General features: G+C 40.2%; 1 protein-coding gene across 1 annotated transcript in view; it reads left to right on the top strand.

Annotated features, from left to right (window-relative positions):
* XYLT1 (xylosyltransferase 1) overlaps positions 1-27,294 on the top strand; it is a 324,653-nt gene that overhangs the window by 262,231 nt on the left and 35,128 nt on the right. Inside the window, exons 6-7 of the mRNA XM_040439450.1 lie at positions 7,266-7,482; positions 17,129-17,305. Of these exons, the coding sequence (XP_040295384.1) occupies positions 7,266-7,482; positions 17,129-17,305 (394 nt within the window). The remainder of the gene's footprint in view (positions 1-7,265; positions 7,483-17,128; positions 17,306-27,294) is intronic.

Here is a 27,294-nt window from a genome sequence, read left to right as displayed (position 1 = left end):
TCTTTCATAACTGCAATAAACTTTAGAAAATAGCTGCTGGGGAGGTTTGTTATATAGTAAGGGGTAGGCAACTTCTCTATTGGTTACTAGGGATGTTGCTAAGCTGTGACAAAGCCTTCTCATTGGCCCACAAGCTAGAAGAAGGGAGGGATGATCACCTGATGTGTACTGTGTTAAAAAAAATAATAATAATAATATTCGTCATTCCGAATATACAGCACTACATTCTAAATATTTGTGAATTCTCAAAGTGCCGATATTCGCGATAAAAATTTGCTTTTCGAATATTCGCGCTCAACACTAGTGCTCACATTGCAGGCCTCATTTTGCTGCATAGGCAGGTGCTTTGCACTATGCTGGCACATAAGCTTATCCATGATGTGCAATAACTTCAAAGCCGCGATTTCTACGAGAAAAGGAGACAAATGCAAACAGAAATTATAAGCAATTTCACTTTTCCGAGTGCTCGTAGATAAGTGCATATTATTATAATTGTAATTACCGAGCAGCGAGTCTAAAATTATCTATTATTGCCTGAGATTCTACTGTTGGCATTAAAAGCTGCCTCAGCACCTCCCGCACTCCTCGAGAGGAACTGTGACTTCTGAATCTTCCTATTTTAAACCACGATTGTATTTGCTTCGGTGCCAGTGACAATTCTCGAGTAACAATTATGGGAAGGTTACACGGCTGATGTGTTATTTTCCTGTCACTCAGGCATTATTTTATTTCTATATACGTACTTTTTGTTTATCTGCGCCATCTTCTGTGATAATAGTCATCCATGCAGAGGAATTTATTATTTTTTATTTTTCTTAGAAGAAATTATTTGTAGTGAAACTGAGCTGTGATAGGATAACAGATGTTGTAAACGTACACGTAATTTAAAGGGGTTGTCTAGGTTCTAGATATTGATGGCAGACATCGGGCAACCCCACCGATTAGCTGTTCTATGCCAAAATGAACACCACGGATGGAACCAGAAGCGGAAAGCTCCGCCCACTGTGTACAGCCGTGCCATTCTCTACAGCACAGCTTCTTTCCACTACAATCAATGGGGGTCCCGGTGCTTGATCCGTTACTAATTACTTCTCCTGCGGATAGGTCATTAACAGCTAGAACCTGGACTTTACTTTTATCTCATAGACCTACAACATTATTAAAGGCCACCTTTGGAGTAAATTTTTTTTTATATTTGCATTTAACAAATTTCTGGCTAAAAATCATATTTCCAATTGGTCTTCATTAACACCTTAAGGACCTTGCCATTTTTCACATTAAGGACCAGGCCATTTTTGCAAATCTGACGTGTCAAAAATACCAAATTTCCAAATTTCAATTTCTCTACTTTTATAATACATAATAATAACTCCAAAAATATAAATTCAACACTTTTGGTTTTGCTCCCATTTAGCATGAGCTGAACTCAAAGATCTGAAACATTTTCTACATACACAAAAGACCCATTACTCTCAAATATTGTTCACAAATCTGTCTAAATCTGTGTTAGTGAGCACTTCTCCTTTGCCGAGATAATCCATCCCACCTCACAGGTGTGGCATATCAAGGTGCTGATTAGGCAGCATGAATATAGCACAGGTGTGCCTTAGACTGCCCACAATAAAAGGCCACTCTGAAATGTGCAGTTTGATCACACAGCACAATGCCACAGATGTCGCAACGTTTGAGGGAGCGTGCAATTGGCATGCTGACTGCAGGAATATCTACCAAAGCTGTTGCCTGTTCAATGAATGTTCATTTATCTACCATAAGCCATCTCCAAAGGTGTTTCAGAGAATTTGGCAGTACATCCAACCGGCCTCACAACCGTAGACCACGTGTAACCACACCAGCCCAAGACCTCCACATCCAGCATGTTCACCTCCATGATCGTCTGAGACCAGCTACCTGGACAGCTGCAGCAACAATCGGTTTGGATAACCAAAGAATTTCTGCACAAACTGTCCGAAACCATCTCAGGGAAGCTCATCTGCATGCTCGTCATCCTCATCGGGGTATGGACCTGACTGCAGTTTGTCGTCGTAACTGACTTGAGTGGGCAAATGCTCACATTCGATGGCATCTGGCACGTTGGAGAGGCATTCTGTTCATGGATGAGTCCCGGTTTTCACTGTTATGGGGATATGGCAGACAGCGTGTGTGGTGTCGTGTGGGTGAGCGCTTTGCTGACGTCAATGTTGTGGATCGAGTGGCCCATGGTGGTGGTGGGGTTATGGTATGGTCAGGCGTATGTTATGGACAACGAACACAGGTGCATTTTATTGATGGCATTTTGAATACACAGAGATACCGTGACGAGATCCTGAGGCCCATTGTTGTGCCATCCATGACCATCACCTCATGTTGCAGCATGATAATGCATGGCCCCATATTGCAAGGATCGGTACACAATTCCTGGAAGCTGAAAACATCTCAGTTCTTGCATGGCCAGGATACTCCCCGGGCATGTCACCCATTGAGCATGTTTGGGATGCTCTGGATCGGCGTATACGACAGCATGTTCCAGTTCCTGCAACTTCGCGCAGCTATTGAAGGCGAGTGGACCAACATTTCACAGGCCACAATCAACAACCTGATCAACTCTATGCAATGGAGATGTGTTGCACTGCGTGAGGCAAATGGTCGCCTCAACAGATTCTGACTGGTTTTCTGACCCCCGCCACCCCCCAGTAAGGCAAAACTGTGCACATTTCAGACTGTCCTTTTATTGTGGGCAGTCTAAGGCACACCTGTGCAATATTCATGCTGTCTAATCAGCACCTTGATATGCCACACCTGTGATGTGGGATGGATTATCTCGGCAAAGGAGAAGTGCTCACTAACACAGATTTAGACAGATTTGTGAACAATATTTGAGAGTAATGGGTCTTTTGTGTATGTAGAAAATGTTTCAGATCTTTGAGTTCAGCTCATGCAAAATGGGAGCAAAACCAAAAGTGTTGCGTTTATATATTGTTCAGTGTAGTTATTACTTTATATTCCCCATATATCTACTTAATGTTTGGATCATTTTGTGAATACCATTTTATTTTTTGGGGACATTAGCAGTTTAGAAACAAATCTTGACATTTTTCTGAAAATTTCCAAAACCCACTTTTTAAGGACCAGTTCAGGTCTGAAGTCACTTTGTGAGGCTTACATAATAGAAACTACCCAAAAATGACCATATTTTAGAAACTACACCCCTCAAGGTATTCAAAACAGATTTTACAAACTTTCTTCACTTTAAGTGATCCACAAGAATTAATGGAAAGTGGAGATGGAATTTCAGAATTTTACTTTTTTGGCAGATTTTCCATTTTAATCCATTTTTTCCCATAACAAAGCAAGGGTTAACAGCCAAATCAACTTAATATTTATTACCCTGATTCTGTAGTTTACAGAAACACCCTATATGTGGTAAAGAAAAATGCTGTACAGCGACACGGCAGGGCACAGAAGGAAAGGAATGCCATATGGTTTTTGGAAGGCAGATTTCACTGGAATAATTTTAAGCTGCCGTGTCACATTTGAAGACCCCCTGATGCACCCCTAGAGTAGAAACTCCAAAAAAATGACCCCATTTTGGAAACTACGGGATAAGGTGGCAGTTTTTTTGGTACTATTTTAGGGTACATATGATTTTTGGCTGCACTTTTCTGAGGCAAGGTAACAAAAAATAGCTGTTTTGGCACAGTTTTTATTTTTTATTTACAGTGTTCATCTAACAAGTTAGATCATGTGATATTTTTATAGAGCAGGTTGTTACGGATGCGACCATACTAAATACGACTACTTTTTTTGCTTGTTTGTTTCAGTTTTACATAAAGCATTTTAGTGCCTCCATATTCTTAAAGCCATAGTTTTTTTTTAATTTTGGGCGACTGTCTTATGTAGGGGCTCATTTTTTTCAGTATGAGATGACAGTTTGATTGGTACTATTTTAGGGTGCATATGACTTTTTGATCGCTTGGTATTACACTTTTTGTGATGTAAGGTGACCAAAAATAGCTTTTTTGAAACACTTTAAAAAAAATTTTTTTACAGTGTCCACCTGAGGGGTGAGGTCATGTGATATTTTTATACAGAAGGTTCTCATGGATGCGGCAATACCTATTATGTATACTTTTATTTATTTATTTAAGTTTAGTACAATAACAGCATTTTTGAAACAAAAAAAATCATGTTTTAGTGTCTCCATATTATGAAAGCCATAGTTTTTTTATTTTTTGGGCGACTGTCTTAGGTAGGGTATAATTTTTTTGCGGGATGAGATGACGGTTTGTTTGGCACTATTTTGGGGTGCATATGACTTTTTGATCGCTTGCTATTACACTTTTTGTGATGTAAGGTCCCAAAAAATGGCTTTTGACACCGTTTTTATTTAATTTTTTTTATACGGTGTTCATCTGAGTGGTTAGGTCATGTGGTATTTTTATAGAGCAGGTTGTTACGGATATGACGATACCTAATATGTATACTTTTATTTATTTAAGTTTTACCCAATAATATCATTTTTTAAACTAAAAAAAAACATGTTTTAGTGTTTCCATAGCCTGAGAGACATATTTTTTTTATTTTTTAGGCGATTGTCTTAGGTTGGGGCTCATTTTTTGTAGGATGAGATGATGGTTTGATTGCCACTATTCTGGGGTGCATATGACTTTTTGATCACTTGCTATTGCACTTTTTTGTGATGTAAGGTGACAAAAAAATTACTTTTGATACCGTTTTTATAAAAAAAATATTACGGTGTTTACCTGAGGGGTTAGGTCATGTAATATTCTCATGGATAAGGTTTCTACGGACGCGGCAATACCTAATATGTATACTTTTTCTTATTTATTTAAGTTTTACACAATAATATTATTTTTGAAACAAAATCATGTTTTAATGTCTCCATAGTCTGAGAGCCATATTTTTTTTATTTTTTAGGGGATTGTCTTAGGTAGGAGCTCATTTTTTGCAGGATGAGATGACGGTTTGATTGGCACTATTTTGGGGTGTATATGACTTTTTGATATTACACTTTTTTTGATGTAAGGTGACAAAAAATGGCTTTTGACACCGTTTTTATTTTATTTGTTTCACAATGTTCACCTGAGGGGTTAGGTCATGTGGTATTTTTATAGAGTAGGATGTTATGGACGCGGCGATACCTAATGTCTACTTTTTAATATTTTTTTACATTTAACACAATAAAAGCATTTTTGAAACAAAAAAATCATGTTTTAGTGTCTCCATAGTCTGAGAGCTATAGTTTTTTTTTTTTTTTTTTAGGCGATTTTCTTAGGTAGGGGCTAATTTTTTGCGGGATGAGGTCATGGTTAGATTGGTACTATTTTGGGGGTCATACACCTTTTTGATCTCTTGGTGATCACTTTTAGTGATGTAAGGTGACAAAAAAATAGCTTTTTTATTTTTTTGACGGTGTTCACCTTAGGGGTTATTCATGTGATATTTTTATAGAGCTGCTCGATACGGACACGACAATATCTAATATGTCAACTTTTCTTTTTTTCCCTATTTTTTTTATTTTTTTTTACTTTATTTTGGGAAAAAGACACTTTAAATTTTTTTGTAAAACTTTTATTTTTTTATTTATAAAACCCTTTATTATTTGTCCCACTCTGGGACTTCAACATTACTGGGTCTGATCCCTGTTTCAATGCAGCACAATACATCTGTAAGACGCTAACAGTTGCGTAGGAGACCCAGCCTGGGGGCTGGGCCTCTTAGGCCTCCGTACATGCCGGGCCCCAAGCTTGGAATGGCTTGGGGCTGCCATGGCAACCATCAAGTCCCCACCACAGCAGCGCGGGGACCCGATGGATGAGGTGAGGGAGCGCAAACCTCCCATATGCCACAGTCAGCGCTGACCGCGGCATATGAGGGGTTAATCCACCGGCATCAGCATCATCACCGATGCTCGTGTATGCAGCAGGGAGCCGGCTCTCTGTCACTGATTGCGGCACCGCATGTGGGGGGGAGGAAGGACCGCAGGACGAGAATGCTCATCCTTGGGGAACTAAGTATCGGTCCTTTAGGACGAGCATTCTCGTCCTAGGTCCTTAAAATGTTAAAAATATTGAGCTGTTCAGTCACAAAGGGTTAACTGTTTTTCTAACTGTGTGACTGGTACTTTCACTTTGTGCTCTCATCTAATAAACCTTATCTCTAAAATACTGAGAGCTCATAAACACTTATTTAAGCCACATTCTTATCAGTAAGATAATAACTGAGCTATAATGAGTGTTTATAAGGTCAGAGAGCAGAGATGAGGAGTCCGTCTGCTCCTCAGATGACGGAAATGACAAAAATCCACAGCCAGCTAGTAGAGCATGTCAGCTCTGTACACAAAAAAAGGATTCCATATTGTTAATAAAGATCAATTGAAAAAGTGATTTTTAGGTAAAAATAAGTATAATGCAAAAATAAATTAAAAATTGCCCCCAAAGGTATGCATAGCCTTAAAGATGGCCACGTCTGTTGTACAAGCATACCCGAATTAAAACATACGTGACCCTTTTGGGGGCATTTCAATTTATGTTGGGGATATCTGCCACGGATTTCACCCTTTGAAATGCAGAGGGTGAAATCTGCAACATTTCTGCTTCAAAAACTGCAGTGTATTGGTGCAGATTTTGGACAATATTAGCAGGTTTTCTGCTGCAGTGGTCTGGTTCCATGTAGCTATATCTGTAAAATAGAAAAGGACTTGTCACCTCTCCTGACAGGTCTGTTTTGATCACTACATTCATTTCCCATCTAATAATAATCCTGGAGGAACATCTATTCTTATTATTCCTGCTAGAAGTGATGAGTGAATTGCCAACAATTTGCAATAAAGGTCCAGATGGGTCTTACCATTTTGGGGCATGTCCCTGCACAGCAAGTACGGGATATGTCAGGAGAGGTTACAAATCCTTTTTATCCAAATCTAGTAGTACATGAGAAGTGTACAAGAAGGACTCCTCCTACTTCTCCTCCTACTATTCTAATTACAGTATAACTCCTGAGCATAAAATATAAAAAATCCCACACTCCAAAGACATATGGATAGGGACCTTAGATCGTGAGCCCCACTGAGGACAGCCTGATGCTGCTGTCTGTAAAGCGCTGCGGAATATAATAGTGCTATATAAGTGCGTAAAATAAGTAAATAAATAAATAAAAACTGCAATGTATGATATATTGTTGCATAGTTATAGGGTGTTTCTTATTTTTGTCTAAAATTTCTTTTTTTGCTTCCCTTGTTCTTACAGATTTATCAGAAAGCAAGGTCTGGACAGGTTGTTCCTGGAATGCGACACCCACATGTGGCGTCTTGGAGACAGGAAGATCCCAGAAGGCATCACTGTAGATGGTGGCTCGGACTGGTTTCTCTTGAATAGGAAATTTGTGGAATATGTGACCTTTTCCAATGATGATCTGGTTACAAAGATGAAGCGATTCTATTCCTACACGCTGCTTCCAGCCGAGGTATGTTAAATATATATCGCTACCATGTCGCTACCTTGTCAGTGTTATATGAAACCATGGAGACTGGGGATTAGTTCCAGAAATCTCTTTACACGGATTTTAATGTACTTCTGTACGGAGCTTGCGCACGGTGAACATATTATACTTGTCTTCATTAACCTATATTCAGGGGAATCTATCAGCCAGACATTTCTGTGCTAGGAGAATGGTTAACTAGTTTAGAAATATCAATAAACAAATTGCTTTTCATCAGCCTGATATTAAGTATATTAAATGTGCTCAAATTAGCTTCTAGGAGCGCGGGGGGGGGGGGGGGGGGGGGGGTATTGCTCCTGCTCCTAGAGACTCTGTTCTCCCACCTCTGTCCATGCCATCCTAGACTTGATTGACAGGACCAAGCAGCATTCATGTCCTCCCACTTGGCCCCTAGTGTGGGTGAAATCTCACACCTGCGCCGTGCCAATTAATATTTGGCGCAGGCGTAGTGAAGGAATAACACTCCCCGGCTGCCAACATCTTCACTGCGCCTGCACCGTATTTGTCACGGTGTACCAAAAATACTGTTACTGTACACTGTTAATAATGTTATTTCTGCTGACAGAAGCCCTTTAACTGTAACTGATTTTTAGCCATTTTATGTTAAAGGGCATCTGTCAGCAGTTTTGTACCTATGACACTGGCTGACCTGTTACATGTGCGCTTGGCAGCTGAAGGCATCTGTGTTGGTCCCATGTTCATATGTGCCCGCATTGCTGAGAAAAATTAAGTTTTAATATATGAAACTGAGATTCTAGGAGCAATAATGGTGTTACCGTTACACCTAGAGGCTTGGCTTTCTGTGCAACTGCCTCACCCTCTGCTCTTTGAATGACAGGACCAAGCAGTGAAAACATCATCACATCTGGCTCTGACTTCACCTAAAGTCTTGCGCTGAGCCATTCGCTTCTGTATCGGGTGCAGGCGCAGGCTGTGCCATATACTGAATGAATCAAAGTAGAGAGTATGCGGCAGTTGCAGAAAGAGCCTCTAGGTGTAATGACAACGCCCCCGTTGCTCCTAGAGGCTCATTTGCATATAGTAAAACATCATTTTTCTCAGCAATGCAGCACATATGAACATGGGACCAACACAGATGCCTTCAGCTGCCAAGTGCACATGTAACAGGTCAGCCAGTGTCATATGTACAAATCTGCTGACAGATGCCCTTTAAATAATAAATTGCAGTTCTCTTGATAAATGTATTTGCATAAAAATCTGATTAATAAAGCAGACTAAGGGTCCTTTTACACGGACAGATGAACCGTCAGATTATCGAGGAAGAGTATTGCATAAACACTCATTCCCGATAATCTGCCAGGGTAAAAGGATTCGGCAGTCACCCAATGAACGAGGAAACGCTCAGTCGTGGTTCTGGTGGCACAGAAAACCATCGTTCCTGCGTAGCAGATTGTGCTTTATAAACAACTACTTGCTGCGCTGGAACATTGATTTTCTATGGGGACAAGCGATCGCAATATTGATCACTTGTCATCATACAGCAGAGGTTGCAGCCCTCATCTCCGCTGATGATCTGACAGTGATCAGGAGTGTCTGCTTCCTTCCTGATAATCTGAGAGATCTTTTGTCCTTGTAAAAGGACCCGGAGGCAGAGAATGACATGCCTTGGTTGTTCTCCAGTCTTCTCTTCTGTCAGTGCAGTGCGGCTTCAACCTGAGCAGAACAGCTGAGTTATCGGAGATAGTCTGGTTGCTATGGATAAATAGATTTACTCCTACAGTCCTTGCATATGGGATTGTCAGGCAGCATGTTCCTAGCAACCAGTCCGTTTCAGGTAACTCAGTTCTTTAGCTAGAAGCCAAACAGGCCCCAGAACTAAGGGTGGGGAAGAAGTTTAGCAATACTCCTAGCATTCCATCTTCTATATTTTAATGCAGTAATAGATTTTTGCAAAAATATATTTTGTAGGAGATACTAAATGGGGTTGTCCAGAATTTTGGTTTTTAAATCCCTCCCCCTCAAAACCAGCAGAACCTGCTGCATTCCTTGTCAGTGGCTCCTGGGCAGTTTTCACCAAACTTTCAGACCCTCCCTGTTAACTTCTGCATGGACAGGGTCACAAGAGGCAGGCTGTGAATGTCCTCACCAATAAAGTGTCCCCAAGCAGCACATGAACCAGCAGTGATGTGCCACTTGGGGACATGTCACGGGGGAGTCCAGTTTTTTGCTTCATTGGCACGTGACCCCTTCTGTGTGGAAGTTGACACGCGGGAACTGGAAGTTCACCCAGTTCCATCCCTAAGGGAACTGGATTGTCTACTTGTACATTAAATATCTGTCAACCAACCCCCTCCATACACATGCACTCTCGGCCAAATTGGAGGAGTGGGAGACACCTATGGAAGTGACTTATCTTCCTGAGAACAAAAGGTTCAAGCTGTTAAAATCCAACAACTTCATCTTTGCCCTGACCTGTAGCGTTACATATACAGTACAGACCAAAAGTTTGGACACACCTTCTCATTCAAAGAGTTTTCTTTATTTTCATAACTATGAAGGCATCAAAACTATGAATTAACACATGTGGAATTATATACATAACAAACAAGTGTGAAACAACTGAAAATATGTCATATTCTAGGTTCTTCAAAGTAGCCACCTTTTGCTTTGATTACTGCTTTGCACACTCTTGCCATTCTCTTGATGAGCTTCCAGAGGTAGTCCCCTGAAATGGTCTTCCAACAGTCTTGAAGGAGTTCCCAGAGATGCTTAGCACTTGTTGGCCCTTTTGCCTTCACTCTGCGGTCCAGCTCACCCCAAACCATCTCGATTGGGTTCAGGTCCGGTGACTGTGGAGGCCAGGTGATCTGGCGCAGCACCCCATCACTCTCCTTCATGGTCAAATAGCCCTTACATTCAAAGTTTTCCCAATTTTTCGGCTGACTGACTGACCTTCATTTCTTAAAGTAATGATGGCCACTTGTTTTTCGTTACTTAGCTGTTTTTTTCTTGCCATAAAACAAATTCTAACAGTCTATTCAGTAGGACTATCAGCTGTGTATCCACCTGACTTCTCAACGCAACTGATGGTCCCAACCCCATTTATAAGGCAAGAAATCCCCCTTATTAAACCTGACAGGGCACACCTGTGAAGTGAAAACCATTTCGGGGGACTACCTCTTGAAGCTCATGAAGAGAATGCCAAGAGTGTGCAAAGCAGTAATCAAAGCAAAAGGTGGCTACTTTGAAGAACCTAGAATATGACATATTTTCAGTTGTTTCACACTTGTTTGTTATGTATATAATTCCACATGTGTTCATTCATAGTTTTGATGCCTTCAGTGTGAATCTACAATTTTCATAGTAATGAAAATAAAGAAAACTCTTTGAATGAGAAGGTGTGTCTAAACTTTTGGTCTGTACTGTACATTTACGGAAGGCCCCCCACACATTTGATGGTCATCCAGTCCTACCAAAATCAGCAGGTTTGGCTAGAATTTGACTAATTTTTGTCCAACCTCCAGTGTTTTGAAATAAAACACCCCCACCCAGCAGAACCTGACAATGGAAGCATACTTATCTGCTCTCCGATGCACAGTCCCTACGTGTAGTCTTCAGGCAAAGAGAGGGTTCTCCCGCACTGCTACAACAAATGACCGACCGTAGAGGTGAGGTGTCTCCAAGGTGGCAAGTCACTACCGTCACTTGGAAGTGTCACCAAGGTGGCCAGTCACTGCAGTCTCTTGGAAGATGGACCACTCCTATACTTGCCTATGACAGCTATTGAAACAGCTCTACAATTCTCCGCTACAGCAGAATTTTCAGTAAATTAGGGTGTGAACATTTTTTTCGTTTTCACACCACATGCTCCTTTAAATCTAGGCCATTGCACATCTCCCAGACCGCTGGTTGTCATAATTTGACTGGTTGAATTCATCACACATGTTAAATAATCCATTTTAATTCCATTTCACTTGCAGTCACCTTTTCCTCTTAAATCCGATAACCTTTTCGTCCATTATCTTTGCAGAGAATTTCTGTATCATTATGAGAGGACACAGGGCAATGGATAATTGGGAAGTTTTGCTGTGCTCGAGTGAAAATGCATGCCATCATCATTTTAACCAGCCATTTCAAGCATAAAACACATATTCACTGGGTTGTCACGTAGTATTACACAATGTCAGGGGGATTATTTGGAAGAGTACACTAGTGTTAATGCCATGCTATTTATTTATAGACCCTGATATTTTCTCCCAGAATTGTGTTCCCTCCTCTGTCTCCAATCTGATGTTTTCTTATCATTTTCAGTTGATTTTCTTTATTGAAAAAAATATATCAGAGAGACGAAAATGATGGAACTGTATTAGAAAATTACAGCACATTACGGATGTCTTTCTTCTGTGCTGAGATATCATCTCCCGAGGCTACAAGCGCAAGGAGATTATGATATATTTATTTTCTGACAAGGACATTCTTAACAACATTGTTGCTAAATTTATGGCATGTAAGCCCCGACCAGAACACCCCCAAAACCACCCAGGACCATACACTTATGGGTGGTGCTTACATAAGCCACGCCTACTTATGGCCCTGGACAGCCTGACTTTGCCTTAAAATAAAGGATAGTCCCTGCAAATTCAGGACTGTTGGCAACTGTGCAGGTGCAGTGTTGACATTGAGATCTTGTATGAATCCATATTGCCGTATACTGTACTTCAGAATCCATATTGCTATATGCTGTACCTCAGAATCCATATTGCCATATACTGTACTTCAGAATCCATATAGCTATATACTGTACCTCAGAATCCATATTGCCATATACTGTACTTCAAAATCCATATTGCCATATACTGTACCTCAGAATCCATATTGCCATATACTGTACTTCAGAATCCATATTGCTATATGCTGTACCTCAGAATCCATATTGCCATATACTGTACTTCAGAATCCATATTGCCATATACTGTACTTCAGAATCCATATTGCCATATACTGTACTTCAGAGTCCATATTGCCATATATCCTGTACTTCAGAGTCCATATTGCCATATATCCTGTACTTTAGAGTCCATATTGCCATATACTGTACTTCAGAATCCATATTGCCATATACTGTACTTCAGTGTCTCCACATATATACCTATGTTTAGATTCAGTAGTGAAGCCGCAGACTTTGCGCCTGTGCAGGGCCTGTTACTTTACACTGTTAGGGCTCTTTCAGACGGCCGTCTGAAAGAGTCCGCATCCGTTCCACAATTTTGCGGAACAGGTGCGGACCCATTCATTTCTATGGGGCTGCAAATGATGCGGACAGCACACCATGTGCTTTTCGCATCCGTGATTCCGTTCCGTGGCTCCGCGGAAAAGTTTGTGGACAAGAATAGGCATTTTCTATTATGTTTGCGGCCATGTGCAGTCCACAAATTGCAGAGCGCACATGGCCGGTATCTGTGTTTTGCGGCCATCTGAATGGGTCCTTGCACTGTAACTTTACAATGTGGTGGTTGTAATGGTGGCCTTATTGGTTGTCACTCAGGTTTCCTAGAAATTTTCTACATTTAAAGACTTTTTAGTATGTTGACAGAAGAAGATCACTGATGCTTACATTTATAGTCGATTCCATGAGTTTAGCAGGAAATGTACTTTTAGGCTGGAATGACAGGTGGCCATTTTTGGTGTACTTTTATGATGAGCCAAAACCAGGAATGGATCTAAAAACAAAAGGAAAGTATAGAGGAAAGACTGATGTTTCTTTTCCTGGCTTTAGATGTAAAAGCAGCTGTAAAAACTGGCACAATGATGACATGACTGCAGCCTTAATTTTTACCCATCATAGTCCTTTAAGGGGGTTGTTCGGAGAAAACTAAAAAGAAGCAGCAAACGCACTAATATAAAAATAACAGTACACACATTGTTACCATGGTTTACTTGGTCATTGACCATTCACCTGGTCTCACGTTCATAGTAAGATGGGATCCAGGGTACAGAACTTCAATAAATCTTAGCTTTTACTTTGCCACACAACTTTGAGGCCGCATGTGGCCTTTATGTTACCAGGAGAAGAGCAGTCCTGTCCTGATAATGGAGGCATGCCACAGAAGTGTTGGTTTATCCAAGTTCTGGTGCCTTGGATATTATCTTACTCCTCAGTCCAGCACTGATGCTCCATTGACCACCCACCGGTCTTTGTTTAGAGGCTGCCTGAGATGACATTGTGAAACAGCACATGACCACTGCCAATCACTGGTCTCAGTGGTCACATTCTCTACTTAATAGTATCACCACTCATCATCATCAGATTGTCAATAAAGACTGGTGCTTCTTTGCTGGATCGACGGGGGACAGTCAGCCACAATTTGTGCATGGCTGTCTCTATTCAAGTCTATGGGGAGACAGCTGAGCAAGGCCTACTCAGCTGTTCCCACACCTCCCATAGACTTGAACATCCTCTCTTTCTCCCGAAGTGTGGTTCCCATAAGAGTGATACCCAACTATTGCACATTTACAGCAGAACCTGTGGCTATTACATATTGTCTATGATGAGAACCCCATTTTAATGACATTGATTTCTCCCTCAAATGTCGCTCAAACATGATAGTTGTATTGGGAACCTGAAAGGCCTATTAATACTTAATACTTCACCCTACACTTGTGTGAAGCTGAAAAGATTTGAAGTAAATAGCACAGAAGACCTAAAAGCCTGTACAGCGTGGACAGAACATAATGTCTTAAAAAGCCATTCAGTCTGTAGCATAGCAACATTATAAAGAACAGTCACTTCAGCATCAATTAAGTTAAACCATTTTATCTTCTTAAGTAGCCCGTATGAAACACTTTAAGAAGCAATTTAATGTTATGTTTGACCCTCTAGGACCGAGGCTATAACATCCATAGTAATCTTATTTTTATGTAAAGGATTTTCGGCCTCCACACAGTTTAATGAAAAAGAATAAGCCAGTGCTGTTTCTCTGATATTGGTGCCCGAGGCTTTAGAAATGGGATCAAGAGCTGAAAATAGGATGGCTTTTTTTTTCACTTTTCCTAATATACCCGAGACCTTTTCTTTTGGCCCTATTCATTATATCTACTTTACATGTTATAGACGCTGATAAGCAAGTGAAAAGTCTTTAAAGGGAACCTGTCACCAGTTTTATGGTGTCCTAACTAAGGGCAACATAAATAAGTGACTAATTCTCTTAGCAAAATGCTGGGTCACTTTCTTTAATTGACCCAGTCAATCTGCCAACATCTTGTATTGAAAAGCTCCAGCTGATAATGATGAGTCCTTAATATTCATGAGCTCCTGACTCTCCCCGCCCACCTGCTGCTGAATGACAGTTTTTTTCCATATGAATCAGCAGCAGGTGGGCATGGGAGTGGCTATAGCTCTGAATTAAATATACGCTGGACTCAATGACATCACGCTGGACTCAAATCAGCATTAGCATGCGGCGTGTGGCATCTTTGTGTGTATATTATGAGGTAACCATCTGTCACACCAGTAAGTGAATAATACATCTAAGGCACTTTTTATTAGTTAATGATTGTATATAATTAGTTAGATTATAATCAAATATCCACATGACAGGTTCCCTTAAAGTTCTGCTAGTAATTTAGACTTGTCAGGAAATATTGTATTGATAGCTTCAAACGTCATTAAAGACAATGTATATTTTCATCTGCTGCCACCCTGGCCTAGCTATTAAGTTTTTATTTTAACTAAAAAAGTACAAATTTGTGTTTTCATTTAGTAACATATGTTTATAGGGGTTGAATCTGTTACTCCCTGGCCATAGAGATAGATCTCTTCCTACCAGGGGCAAGAGGCAGACAGAGTGTAATAATTTGAATGGTCACTAAGGGATTTATTTCACTGCCCGATCTTTAGGAAGGACAATTTATGATCAACGATAAATTTGCTCCTCTGTTTTGTCTTTAGAGTTTATGTAAAATCCCTAGATCTGCTCTCACGGCCCAACCAAAGGGGTTTTCAGAGTCTCCATGACAGATAAAAACATTACTAGACATGTTATGGAAAAGGGAGAAAACTGTGATCGAAACTGGAAATGGAGACAGGTTTCGAAATGCAATTATGTTGCAAACTACCTTAGATTTCCATGCTTAGGACAATCTTCAGTAGAAGTTTCATCTTGAAATTCATAAGCTCCACATACATTATTTGCTGAAATGCTGTTTTTTTTTATCAAACCATAAAAGATTTTTCTTCAAAAATGTCACAATATACCTATTTCTCTCTATATTTAAGATCCTAGGCCCCCAGGTACATTTCGAATGAGAGACCTCTTTAAATTTAGAGTACTAGTGTCTTATGTGGCAGAGAGGCCTTTGGACCACTTAAAGGCAGCCGTACCCATTCAACAGCTGTCGTCTGACAGCTATGTCATCCAAATCTCTCACAACTCCCTCGTACGCATACATGTTTGGCTTGGATGAATGTGTATGAGTATTTATAAAGCCATTACCAGACACCTATGGTGGCAGCTTATCTCCCAGAAGAACATAAGGGTCTGGCCAAGAGAGCAGTACAGATTGTAGGCATGGTTGCCTTGCAGCACCATGGTCCTCAGTTCGAATCTGACCAGGGGCATGGAGTTTGCATATTCTGTGTTTTGTATGTCTTTTCTCTAGTTTTCTTCCACACTCAAAATACATTGATGGGTTAATTGGCCTCCTATTAAATTAGTCTAAATGTTTATGTAGGTGAGATAGGTAACTTAGATTGTAAGCCCCATTGGGGACAGGGACTGATGTGAATGGTGACAGTCAATGTACAGTGCTGTAGAATATGCTGGCACTATATTACTAGTCTATATACAGGTCCAAGGGCCAATTCCTTAGCAAGGCAGTGACACTAATAGTATTCTTTGGAGTCTAGGGAAAAACAGAACTACCCCCAAAAAAAATAAAAATGCAAGCCTAAGTTGTGACCATACAATCTTTATACAGAAGTGGCTCCTGGTCAGTTTGAACCCAAGACCCCGGTGCTGAAAGTTAACAGCACTAAGCACCAAATGACTATAGTGATAAATACCGTAATTGGGAACTGGAATGTATGGCTTCTGCTCAGGTAAGTACACAGACAGTCATAGGAGTGCTACTGTTCTGGGCAAAAGCTTGGCAGTAGTTTAAAGGGGTTTTATGAGATTTTAATACTGATGACCTATCCTCTGGATAAGTCTTCAGTATCTGATCGGTTGGGGTCCGACACATTCATCGATCATGTGGCCTAGGAGCAGCTCAGCCCCATAGAAGTGAATAAGGATGAGAGAGATACCAAGCACAGCCACTATACAATGTACAGTGCTGTGCTTGCTGAGCTGCGAGAAGGCCGCGGTGCTCACAGGAGTCACGGTGTCCTCTCATACAGCTGATCGGTGGGGGTCTTGTGTCTTGGACCCCCACCGATCAGATACTGATGACCTATCCTGAGGATAGTTCATGAGTATTAAAATCTCGGAAAGCCCTTTTAAGCATTAAACCTTGATGTATCTGCCTCACCGTGTTCTTAGTTGGCCTTTCATATACAGTATTTGGTGGTTTCCAGTTCATTTCTTGTGTTTGATTGAGTCTTATTGACTAGCCGACCTTTAAACATTTTTTTTTTCCTTTTCCATTTCAGTCCTTCTTTCATACCGTTTTGGAAAACAGCCCTTTTTGTGACACCATGGTTGATAATAATTTGCGAATCACTAACTGGAATAGAAAACTAGGCTGCAAATGTCAATATAAACACATTGTTGACTGGTGTGGCTGCTCTCCAAATGACTTCAAGCCCTCTGACTTCCACCGATTTCAGGTATGTATGTTTTCATTATACAGAGGTCTTTACTTCCAGATTGTTTCTATTTTTGCTATACGAATATGAATGTAACAATGCCTATTCTTCACAACATCCATTATCTCTGTTAATATAATGGTCTATCTGTGGTGATCTAAGCCCAGTATTAAAAACAAAAAAACTATTATTTTGGAAGTAGCTGGTTTCATTTTCTTCATGTCACCATATTCTCTTAAAGGAACTCTTATATCTAAAAAAAATATCACATATTAGCGACCTCTATATCGGTATTCTATGTATTTGTTTTATTTATAAAAATGTGAGGATGGTTTTATGGATAGAATTGTTTGAAGTTACTCCATGTATACTATTTTCTCTCTGGAATTTTAGCACAGTAGAGACCATCAGTCAGACTACGGAAGAGAGGTGGCTACTGAATTAGAGCACCACACCTCCCCTACGCCATTCCAGTAGTATGGATGGTCAGGGCTTCTCACATGATGCTAATGAATGCACTGCCTCTCCGTGGGCATGGTGATCTAGTGCTGCCAAAAGAACGATAGAGCTGTCAGTCATTGTAATCCTACACCTACCATTATAATGAGGATTAACTAATTAAGGAAAGCTTTGCAGATAAACCTTTCCTGTGCATCAGAGTGATTTTTCTCTCTCTCTTTGGGATCACTACTGCAGAAGGACAGCATTTTGTATTTTAAATTTCTATGGCATAGTACTGAAAAAAAATTGAATTTTTTTTTTACAATTTTCAAATTCACCATTTTCCATGAATATTCATTGGAATATTAAAAGACACCACAGCAGAACCTGACAGACCTCATTATAAGTCATTGGGTCGGTTGGGTGCCATTGGTGTCTGTCGTGATGGAAATGGCACTTCATTATCTTAGTTGAGCTGATCTTTACATTTATTGAGAATTTAAGGTTTTTCACTCTTGCCCTGCAAATCTGTCCGCAGAATGCAGGCTGCCTCTTTAATTACTGAATGGGACACACATTACAGTCTCTTGTGGGGCACACCAGGCCTAGTGTCCGCACAATGCAAACCTGGTAGACCCATGGTCTGTTCAGCAAACGTGCTCTATACTTCTCAAGCTGATGGCGGGCCAGACAGAGGCCCTCCGTTGTTGTAGGGCTCACATACACCCGGGGTGTAAAACTTCTATATGTGTATAATTCAGGGTTTGCCTTCAGTTATCAAAAATAATAGTCAAAAACTTTGTTGCCAATGACACACTGTGCTTCCTCTAAAAATCCTTGTCTGTTCGTTAGAGGTGCCCAGCATGCTGCGGGAGCATTAAATGTATGCAAATAAACATAATTTACATTCAGCAAGCTTTGTATGGGAATGAATTTATGTTCGCACTTAATGGCTGTTTTGACAACTAAAGGCATGAGTTGGACAGGTCTAGTCTACAGCATTTATCTTTCAGCTGAGATATATCAATGTAGAATCAGCTCAGCCACGACCTTGATTTGTTCTGCATCCAATTGCGAAGGTCGTGAAGAAGCAGCAACAGCTTCACTCCTGTAGCAGACAGGATTTTCATGGACATCAGCCAGACTGTTGCTAAAATGAACTGACCATTGAAGGATATCTCACTGCAGATGCCAAACACACTTTCTTATTATTGCTCTTTTATTAACAAAATATCCTGAGTAATCAGAGTGTTTAGTTACCACTTCGCTGGAATCGGGTACGCTACGTCTGTAAGCTATATTCTTTTACTGATCTTCCCACATGGGAAAAGAGGCCGGTTTTGGCCGACATGTAATTGCTGCAAACAATATCCACTTCTCTGAAAAGCCAATAGTCCTAGTAGAAATCAATGCCTTCTTCTGTGATGTGTTTGGCATTGTCTAGACATAATTAAAAGCTATAGGTCGTACAGAACATTTTACACTTAGCTCCTAATGTACAGTATGGTTTCTGAATGCATTTTGCGGAGTAGATTTTTTGTCTAGGTTGCAATGAATGGCGGTCTTAACTTGGCTCTACTCATGGGACCATAAACCCTCCACGTTCACGTAAATGGACCGAAGCACTGAAAGTGTCGAGGTATGATTTGCTTATTTATGTACTTTGCTCCCTCAAGAAACAATGGCCTCAGGATACAATATTTTCAATATGCAATGGTCTTTTCTGACCCATCAAAAGTTGAGACTAGACTCAACATACAATGCCTCAGACTCAGATCAAACCAATCAAGGTCACTTCTCTGGTAAAACAGCTGTATTAGTTGCTATTTAGCAGATATTCCTGACTGTTATATGTAAGGACTTGTTTTATCTGTCTTAATTATCTGCTTATTTTTGTTAAATCTTCATTTTCTCTTATCTTGGATGACATTTTGGGGCTATGGAACAGATTACTCAAGTTACAATGGTTTCAATGGTCGTCCTGGAACCAATTATTATTGTAACTTGAGGGACCACTGTAATTTGGTTAGATGGACCAATTTTGCTGTACCCATGAATAATTTACTGCTTTAAGGCAGACAGATCCTATAGGGAGTTGGGTCATCATGAATGTCTGAATGGGAAGTCATCACTGATTAGGTGGGGGGCCTACTGTAGGAAAAATCTTTGCTTCAGTTAGAGATGAGCGAAGTTATGGAAGATTTGATTCAGCTGCTTCGAAGAATTTCACAAAGAAATTCGCTTTATGACCAATTACTTAGTCACGAAGTGCATTTCTTTCTATGTAGTGAGCGCAATGACAGGGAATAGCGATTGCGCTGTCCCCCCGTCATTGAACCCCTCAGATGCAGCATTCATAGTGTCACGAGGGTGTCAAGAGCCACGCCTGACTCCGTTATACCCGGGGTCAGGAAGTCGCAGCGGGTGGCTGTGCGCTCTATGTAGAAAGATAGGGCTGTTTCTTTATGGTAGCTTTCTGGGTTTGCCTTGCAACCCTTTTTGGCTCACTCAGGGATCCGTAGCTCCTTCTCCTCAGCTGTTTCTTGTCCAGCACTCCCAACCTCCTTATATTCCCCTCTCCCACTTCTCTGGTTGCCAGATATAGAGCTTCCTGCCTGGACTTCTATACTGACCCACTGGGGCTGTGTAGCTGTGTTCCCTGGTTGTTGTTCCAGAACGTTACCCTCCGGATCCCTGTTGGGCCTTTGTGGTCTGCTGTTGTCGCCCACCTGGGATTATATGTTTGTCTGTATTGTCTGTCCTCTCCTTGGTGTTTTTCTCTTAGTGTCAGTGGTGCGGACTAGTGATCCCACCGCCTCGTTCACTACATAGGGCTCATCTTAGGGAAAGCAAGGGTTTAGGCACGTGATCGGCGTACGGGTGAGGAACCCGTCTAGGGACGTCAGGGCAGTCAGGTGCCAGCCGCAAGGTAAGTCAGGGGTCACCACCTTTCCCTCTCCCTTGGACAGGGCCTTTCCATTTCCTTCCCTCTGCGTGACGCCGGTCATTACACATAGCTGATCGTGGCATCTGAGACTACCATTTAGGCCTTTCAGGGGTTGATCAGGGTAAAAAAAAAATATATTCCTCCATTTGATCGTATAGAGGCAGCTGCGGCCATCATGATTGAAGACACCGCACTAAGTCACGCACGATGACGTGATTGCCACCGTTTCATAGAAAATTGATTCGTTACCGCAAAGTGCAAGGAAATTCGGCTTTGCGGCTAATTGAATTTTTCCAGCAATTCGGATCCAAGTCAATTCGATTTGACTTCAGTTCGCTCAACACTAGCTTCAGTCCCCAAAGAGTTTCCCCTTAGCTTGTGCTTACCACTTTTAATATTTTCAGATCGTTATCTAGAGATTGAAAAGAAAATATTGCCACCAACTGGGAATGTTTTTGATTTCCTCTTCCAGCCATGAGAAAATCTTCGCCTGCTGTCTAGACTTCTTGCCGTGCTAGGATTAATACTGCCTTGTAGAATTGAGTCATCTTACTTTAGATATTCCTACAAAAAATCTTCCAAAGCTATTGGTTGACCCTTAATGACTGAATTCAATAATTTTCAAGAGAATTATATTTGTAATCAAGCAAATACATATATATAATATACTTTAATTGTACAAAGATTGTAGGACTTCTAAAGTGGTAATAGAGGGAAAAAAAGAGAAAGCAGGACATGAAGCAACAGCATTTGGGCACCCACACAATTTTACAAATAGCCTTAGTTAAAAATTTCTAACCACTTTTTTGCCTACAGCACATATGCAGACCAATATGTCTGCTGGGTTGTCGATTACAAACAAACCCTGAACAGTCTGAAATTGCGGTCACATGTTATTGCTTCTTATTAACTTATGTCTGTAGGTTAAAAGAGGTTGTCCCTAAGCCAAAATTAATTAAAGGCTAAAATACGTTTAAAATTAAAGGGGTTGTCCAGGTTCAGAGCTGAACCCGGACACACCCACATTTTCTTCCCTCCGGCCCCCTGATATGAGCTTCTAAGCATTTCATGCTCTCCCTTGCCCTGCGCTGGATTGCACAAGGCATGGGCCGTTTGTTTATTTTTCTAACACTACTAGGAGGAGGCTTCCACCTAGAAGTGTTGCCGATGATGTCACCAGCTCTGATGGGTGGAAGCCTCCGCCTAGCTTTCCCCATGGAGAGCCCGGTACGTCACCGGATCTCCTAAAAAAGCCTTTGCCCTGCACGATTCAGCACAGGGCAAGGGAGAGCATCGGAGCATAAAATGCTCCGATGCTCATATCAAAGGGGCTGCCTGGGTGAATATAGGGGTATGTCTACGTTCAGCTCTGAACCTGGACAACCCCTTTAAGAAAGAGAACTATTCAGCTATTTACCACCACCCTGTTCCATCACTCAGGGTCCAGTCCCTGCTCAGTCCCGTCCTTTGTGAACTGTCCATGGTCATGTGCACTGGCCACAGTGGTGACGTGTCCCCACAGTGGGGATGTACCTTCAGTGCTGTAATAGAGATAGGGATAGTTTTCTGTATTTTGAACACATCCTAGCTCCTAATTAAATTTGGTTTATGGGTCAGACAACCCCTTTAGTAGGAAGTGGGGTAGTGCGTGGAAGAACTAACATTGACTCCTGTATCAGACCAACCCAAGGTTTCTTTGTAGTCTGTAGTCTTGGAGATAAATTGAGTTGTAAAGGAGCTGTAGACACACAACAAAGTTGGAAAGTTTTCATCAAAACTATTTACAAAGCTGCTTATTTTTTTTCAGTATTTTAGATACAGTGGAGCAATGAAAATAGTTGCAAAAGTGTACTTTTCCTTTCATTAGAAGTCAGAATCTATTAAATAGGCATACAGATTTCATATGCCGTAGATTCAGTACAAATGAAACATATTATTTAAATTCATTAAGAAGACCATGATTGAATGATACATTGTGTGTCAGGTTTATTGTGCCCCATAGACCCATTTGGATGGAAAATGTGATTTTAGAGTGAAAAAAGAACATGCTGTGTCCAGTAAAATGTAACACAATACTGTATGGAAAAAACATTATATTTAATATCCATTAGTGTAAAAGTCATTTTTCCAGCCACAATGTGCATTACTAATTTGAACAAAAACACCCGTGGCCACAAGCCATTCGACAGCCATTTGGTTTTATATTGCAGCTCAGCTGCTGTGGAGCAAGGAATAAAGGTATTTTCAATCAGGCCAAATGGCACTAGATTTCGGCTGTGCGGCCAATGATGGCGCAACAAAACGGCACATGGGTTTACTGTGAATGGCTGTGGTTTTAAATTTTTTGGCCGGACGACTTCTACAGGTGAAACAAGTTTTTTCAATTTGTTTCACCTGTGAAAGTTTTGCTTCCAAAAATCATGGCAATTTGCAATAAAAATGCCCACAGTTTTGCTGTTCGATAATTGGCTGCACAACAGCAAGTTTCCTAACTATTGATGAGCAAATTTCTTGAAATTCGATTCAATTTTGATTTGATTCAGCCAAATTAGTCGAGTGATTAGATTCAGGTCCGAATAAATGTGACCTGAATCAAAAGTGCTCCAAACTTGTTGATGACATTCTGGGTTTACTTAGGACTTTTTGCAACTCATTTCTATCCGTTTAACGCTAAGACAGCATTATTAATCTTAAAGTAACAACTTTGTATATGGCTATGGGTAAATGCATGGCTGCTTGTGGTAACAGACTATTGTATAACAAATTGCACTGTAAGATTTTTTTTATATGAAAAAGTGGTCTGAAAAATGAAATTTTTTTGGGCAGCAAATGCCTTCCAGTGTGTATATAGTGCCTGGAGTTATGGCATCCTCCTTCTTCATCTTTCCTATCTTCTAATCTGAAAAATGACCGATAGCATTTGACTTAATTTTTGGGAAAATTTGGGTAAAATTTGATCTGTTTACAATAAATTCAATCATCTGTAATCCTAACTCAATGCACACTAGTAGCCTATTTGAACCCGATGTTTGCGTTTAGTCTATGTCTTTGCCTTCAGTTATACTTTTTTTTTATCTATTGCATTATGTTTCCTTTTGTGCATCAGTTTTTAGTTTGAGGTTGTGGTCTAATTTGACTGAAACTGTCAGAATTCTAAAGCAACAAAAAAAAAATGAAAACCTTGTCAGTTCATACAAGTCACACTTTGTAAAAATGAGTTTCCTAAAGGGACAAATGGGCGCAGGCCTCTACATGACTTTGGCGTATCCAGCGCAGTCTAAATGTAAGCCAGCTTCCTAAAACAGGCGTAGAAAATTATGAATGAGATGGGCCTGCCGGCCCTTCCCCGCCCACTCCGTGCCCACTTTTTTAGACCTGACATGAGTGGGGAAAAGTCGCAGATTGCGGCACAAATATCCATTGTGTTGCAATCTGTGCCAGAAATACTCCTAATATAGACGTATATCTGATTGTAAATGGCCCCCAAAATGTTTTGAATGTGATATCTATTTTTGAGACATTTGTGGTGAGCATGTGGCAACAACATATAGTACAGTTGGGAGATTTGGTTTGTGCATTTGGTGTTACGACACATTTGCAAACAGAAAGAGGAACCAAAATGACACTTCTTACATATGTGTCCTTTTGTTTTTGAGAGGTTCAGTTTATACAGAAACTGTATATACATTTTTGGAGCTCTGGAGTCTGTGCAATTCAATCCTAAAAACTGGCTAACGTGATTTAATTATGAAACAGCTGAAATATTTTTCTGAATTGAAGAAATAATCAGGGTAAGGCTACATTCACACGAATGTATTTTGTTTCCGTGTCCGTTCCATTTTTTTGCGGATTGTATGAGAGCCCATTCATTTCAATGGGTCCGGAAAAAATGCGGGGGGCACGCCGTGTATGTCCGTTCCGGAGCCCCATAAAAAAAATAGAACATGTCCTAAACTTTTATTCCTGGGCATGAGGGGGAGATGCATGGCACAAGTATTCTGCACCCTGCCATGTGCCCTTACATCAGTTTACCACCACATGTGGGGTGTTTATGTAAACCACAGAATCAGGGTAATAAATATTGAGTTTTGTTTGGCTGTTAACCCTTGATGTGTTAAAGAAAAAAATGATTAAAATGGAAAATCTCCCCAAAAAATGAAATTTAGAAATGTCATCTCCATTTTCATTTAATTCTTGTGGAACACCTAAAGGGTTAACAAAGTTTGTAAAATCAGTTTTGAGTAACTTGATGGGTGTAGTTTCTACAATGGGGTCATTTATGGGGGGTTTCCATTATGTAAGCCCCACAAAGTGACCTGAACTGGTCCTTAAAAAGTGGGTTTTGGAAATTTTCTTAAAATTTTTAGGAATTGCTTCTAAAATTCTAAGCCTTCTAAGGTCCTAAAAAAAAAAAATTCTTTATCTTGGCATCATTTTGTAAATGTAGACATATGGGGAATGTTAAGTAATAAATATTTTATGAGGTATCACTTTCTGTTTTAAAAGCAGAGAAATGGAAATTTTGAAAATTTTGAATTTTTTTAAATGTTTGGATTATTTTATAAATAAAGGTGAAATATATCGACTCAAATTTACCACTGTCATGAAGTACAATTTGTCATGAGAAAACATTCTCAGAATGGCCGGGATAAGTAAAAGCATTCCAAAGTTATTGTTATTGCCACATAAAATAACACATGTCAGATTTGCAAAATTAAGCCTGGTTAAGTGGTTAAAATATCAAATTTTTGCATTTTAAAATGGTTGTTACAAGGGTTATTCGCAATTGAGAGATATTTCCATGTCCAGGAAGAATTTTGGCTTCCCAAATTGGAGCAGATGTAGAACAGGTTACACTTCGATAGATTTAATTCCTGTATAAAACAATTCTGTAGAATTAGCGAAATTAATCATTAGCTGTTTAATATTGTCAAAAATATTTTAGGTATCCCTTGGGTTTATGACAGCTTTTGCACAAGAACCCCCTTTCACCTACAACCCTTTTAAAAAGTAGATAATTGTAGTCAAGGTTGGACTGGCCCACCAGAGTACCAGATGATCCTCCGGTGGGCCCAAGCTCAGACAATAATCAACCCCTATTAAAACAGGCCCCTAAAGATCCTACTGTATATACACAAAGAGTAGGCCTTCAGAATAATTTCCTCTGGTGGGCTCAAGGGACTTAAGTCCGACACTGATTGTAATGCTATCACCTGGGGCAAGTTATAATGGGTGTGATTATGTTACCCAAGTTTCAACAAAAAAAAAAGTTATATTTTTGGCTTTCCTAACTGAATTTTTTTTATTTTATGGATACTGGGCAAGGACAACGGTTCATTGGAAGTCTGTCCTTGAACTGGATGTCAGGAAGGAGTCTGTGTGGTTTTAAAATATACATAAAGTATTGTTTTTTGCCCATAAATGGTCTATGGTTTGAGTTTTTATCTGTAATCGTTAGTAAGTAATGGTGTCTTATGTGTGTATTTATGACTGCTGTCTCTTATGGTAATTTTTAGAAAATTCAGTCAGCCAGGAAACATTAGTTCCAAGTAATGTAATCAATGTGTGTTTGGGAAGAAAATCCATCTTACATCGCGGCAACATATTCTTGGAAATGTGGCAAATGAGTTGGATATTACTGTTTATAATTACGTTAAGTATGCATACACAGACTTCTCATTTACTCTCTGGCCGAGAAAAGCCAACAATTTAAAGGGGTTGTGTCTCCACTAAATGTTATTTTAAGATAATTTAGCATAAAAAACTAGTTACTTTTGTTACAAAAATACCCAGATTGTGAGATATTCTCTTTCTTCATTATAATGAAGCCCCCTGGTGTTCAATCTGTATAGTAATGTGCACGTCCACGTACTAAGGTAGTCACACATGCTCAGTTCCATCTATCAACTACCGCCAAATTTCAAGCTGTGTCAGTCACAGGCAAAGAGATTCAGCAGAAGGGACATGCCTCTGAGCTTCAGCAGAAAGAACATGCCCCCTGAGGTGCGATAGGAAGAGTCCTGCAGCAGAAAGGACACCCTTGAGATAGGACACAGCTCCTGAGCTGCCAGCCTTAAGAGAATTTGGCAGAGCAGTTGGAGCAGTGAATGTGGAGATCTCTGGATCCATGTGAGGTACAGGGCTGGTTCTAGCTTTTTTTTTTATTTTAAAGATTGCCATGTATTATAATATGTGTAATTTTCATTTTTTTCCATCAGTAATGGCATACACCCTTTAAGTGATGTATTTGAAATTACTATATACAGTACAGACCAAAAGTTTGGACACACCTTCTCATTCAAAGAGTTTTCTTTTTTTTCATGACTATGAAAATTGTAGATTCACACTGAAGGCATCAAAACTATGAATTAACACACGTGGAATTATATACATAACAAACAAGTGTGAAACAACTGAAAATATGTCATATTCTAGGTTCTTCAAAGTAGCCACCTTTTGCTTTGATTACTGCTTTGCACACTCTTGGCATTCTCTTGATGAGCTTCAAGAGGTAGTCCCCTGAAATGGTTTTTACTTCACAGGTGTGCCCTGTCAGGTTTAATAAGTGGGATTTCTTGCCTTATAAATGGGGTTGGGACCATCAGTTGCGTTGAGGAGAAGT

The sequence above is a fragment of the Bufo bufo genome, chromosome 7 (genome assembly GCF_905171765.1).
Source record: "Bufo bufo chromosome 7, aBufBuf1.1, whole genome shotgun sequence".
Lineage (NCBI taxonomy): Eukaryota > Metazoa > Chordata > Amphibia > Anura > Bufonidae > Bufo > Bufo bufo.
Note: the sequence above shows the minus strand (reverse complement) of the source record. Positions and strands in the feature narration are given on the sequence as shown.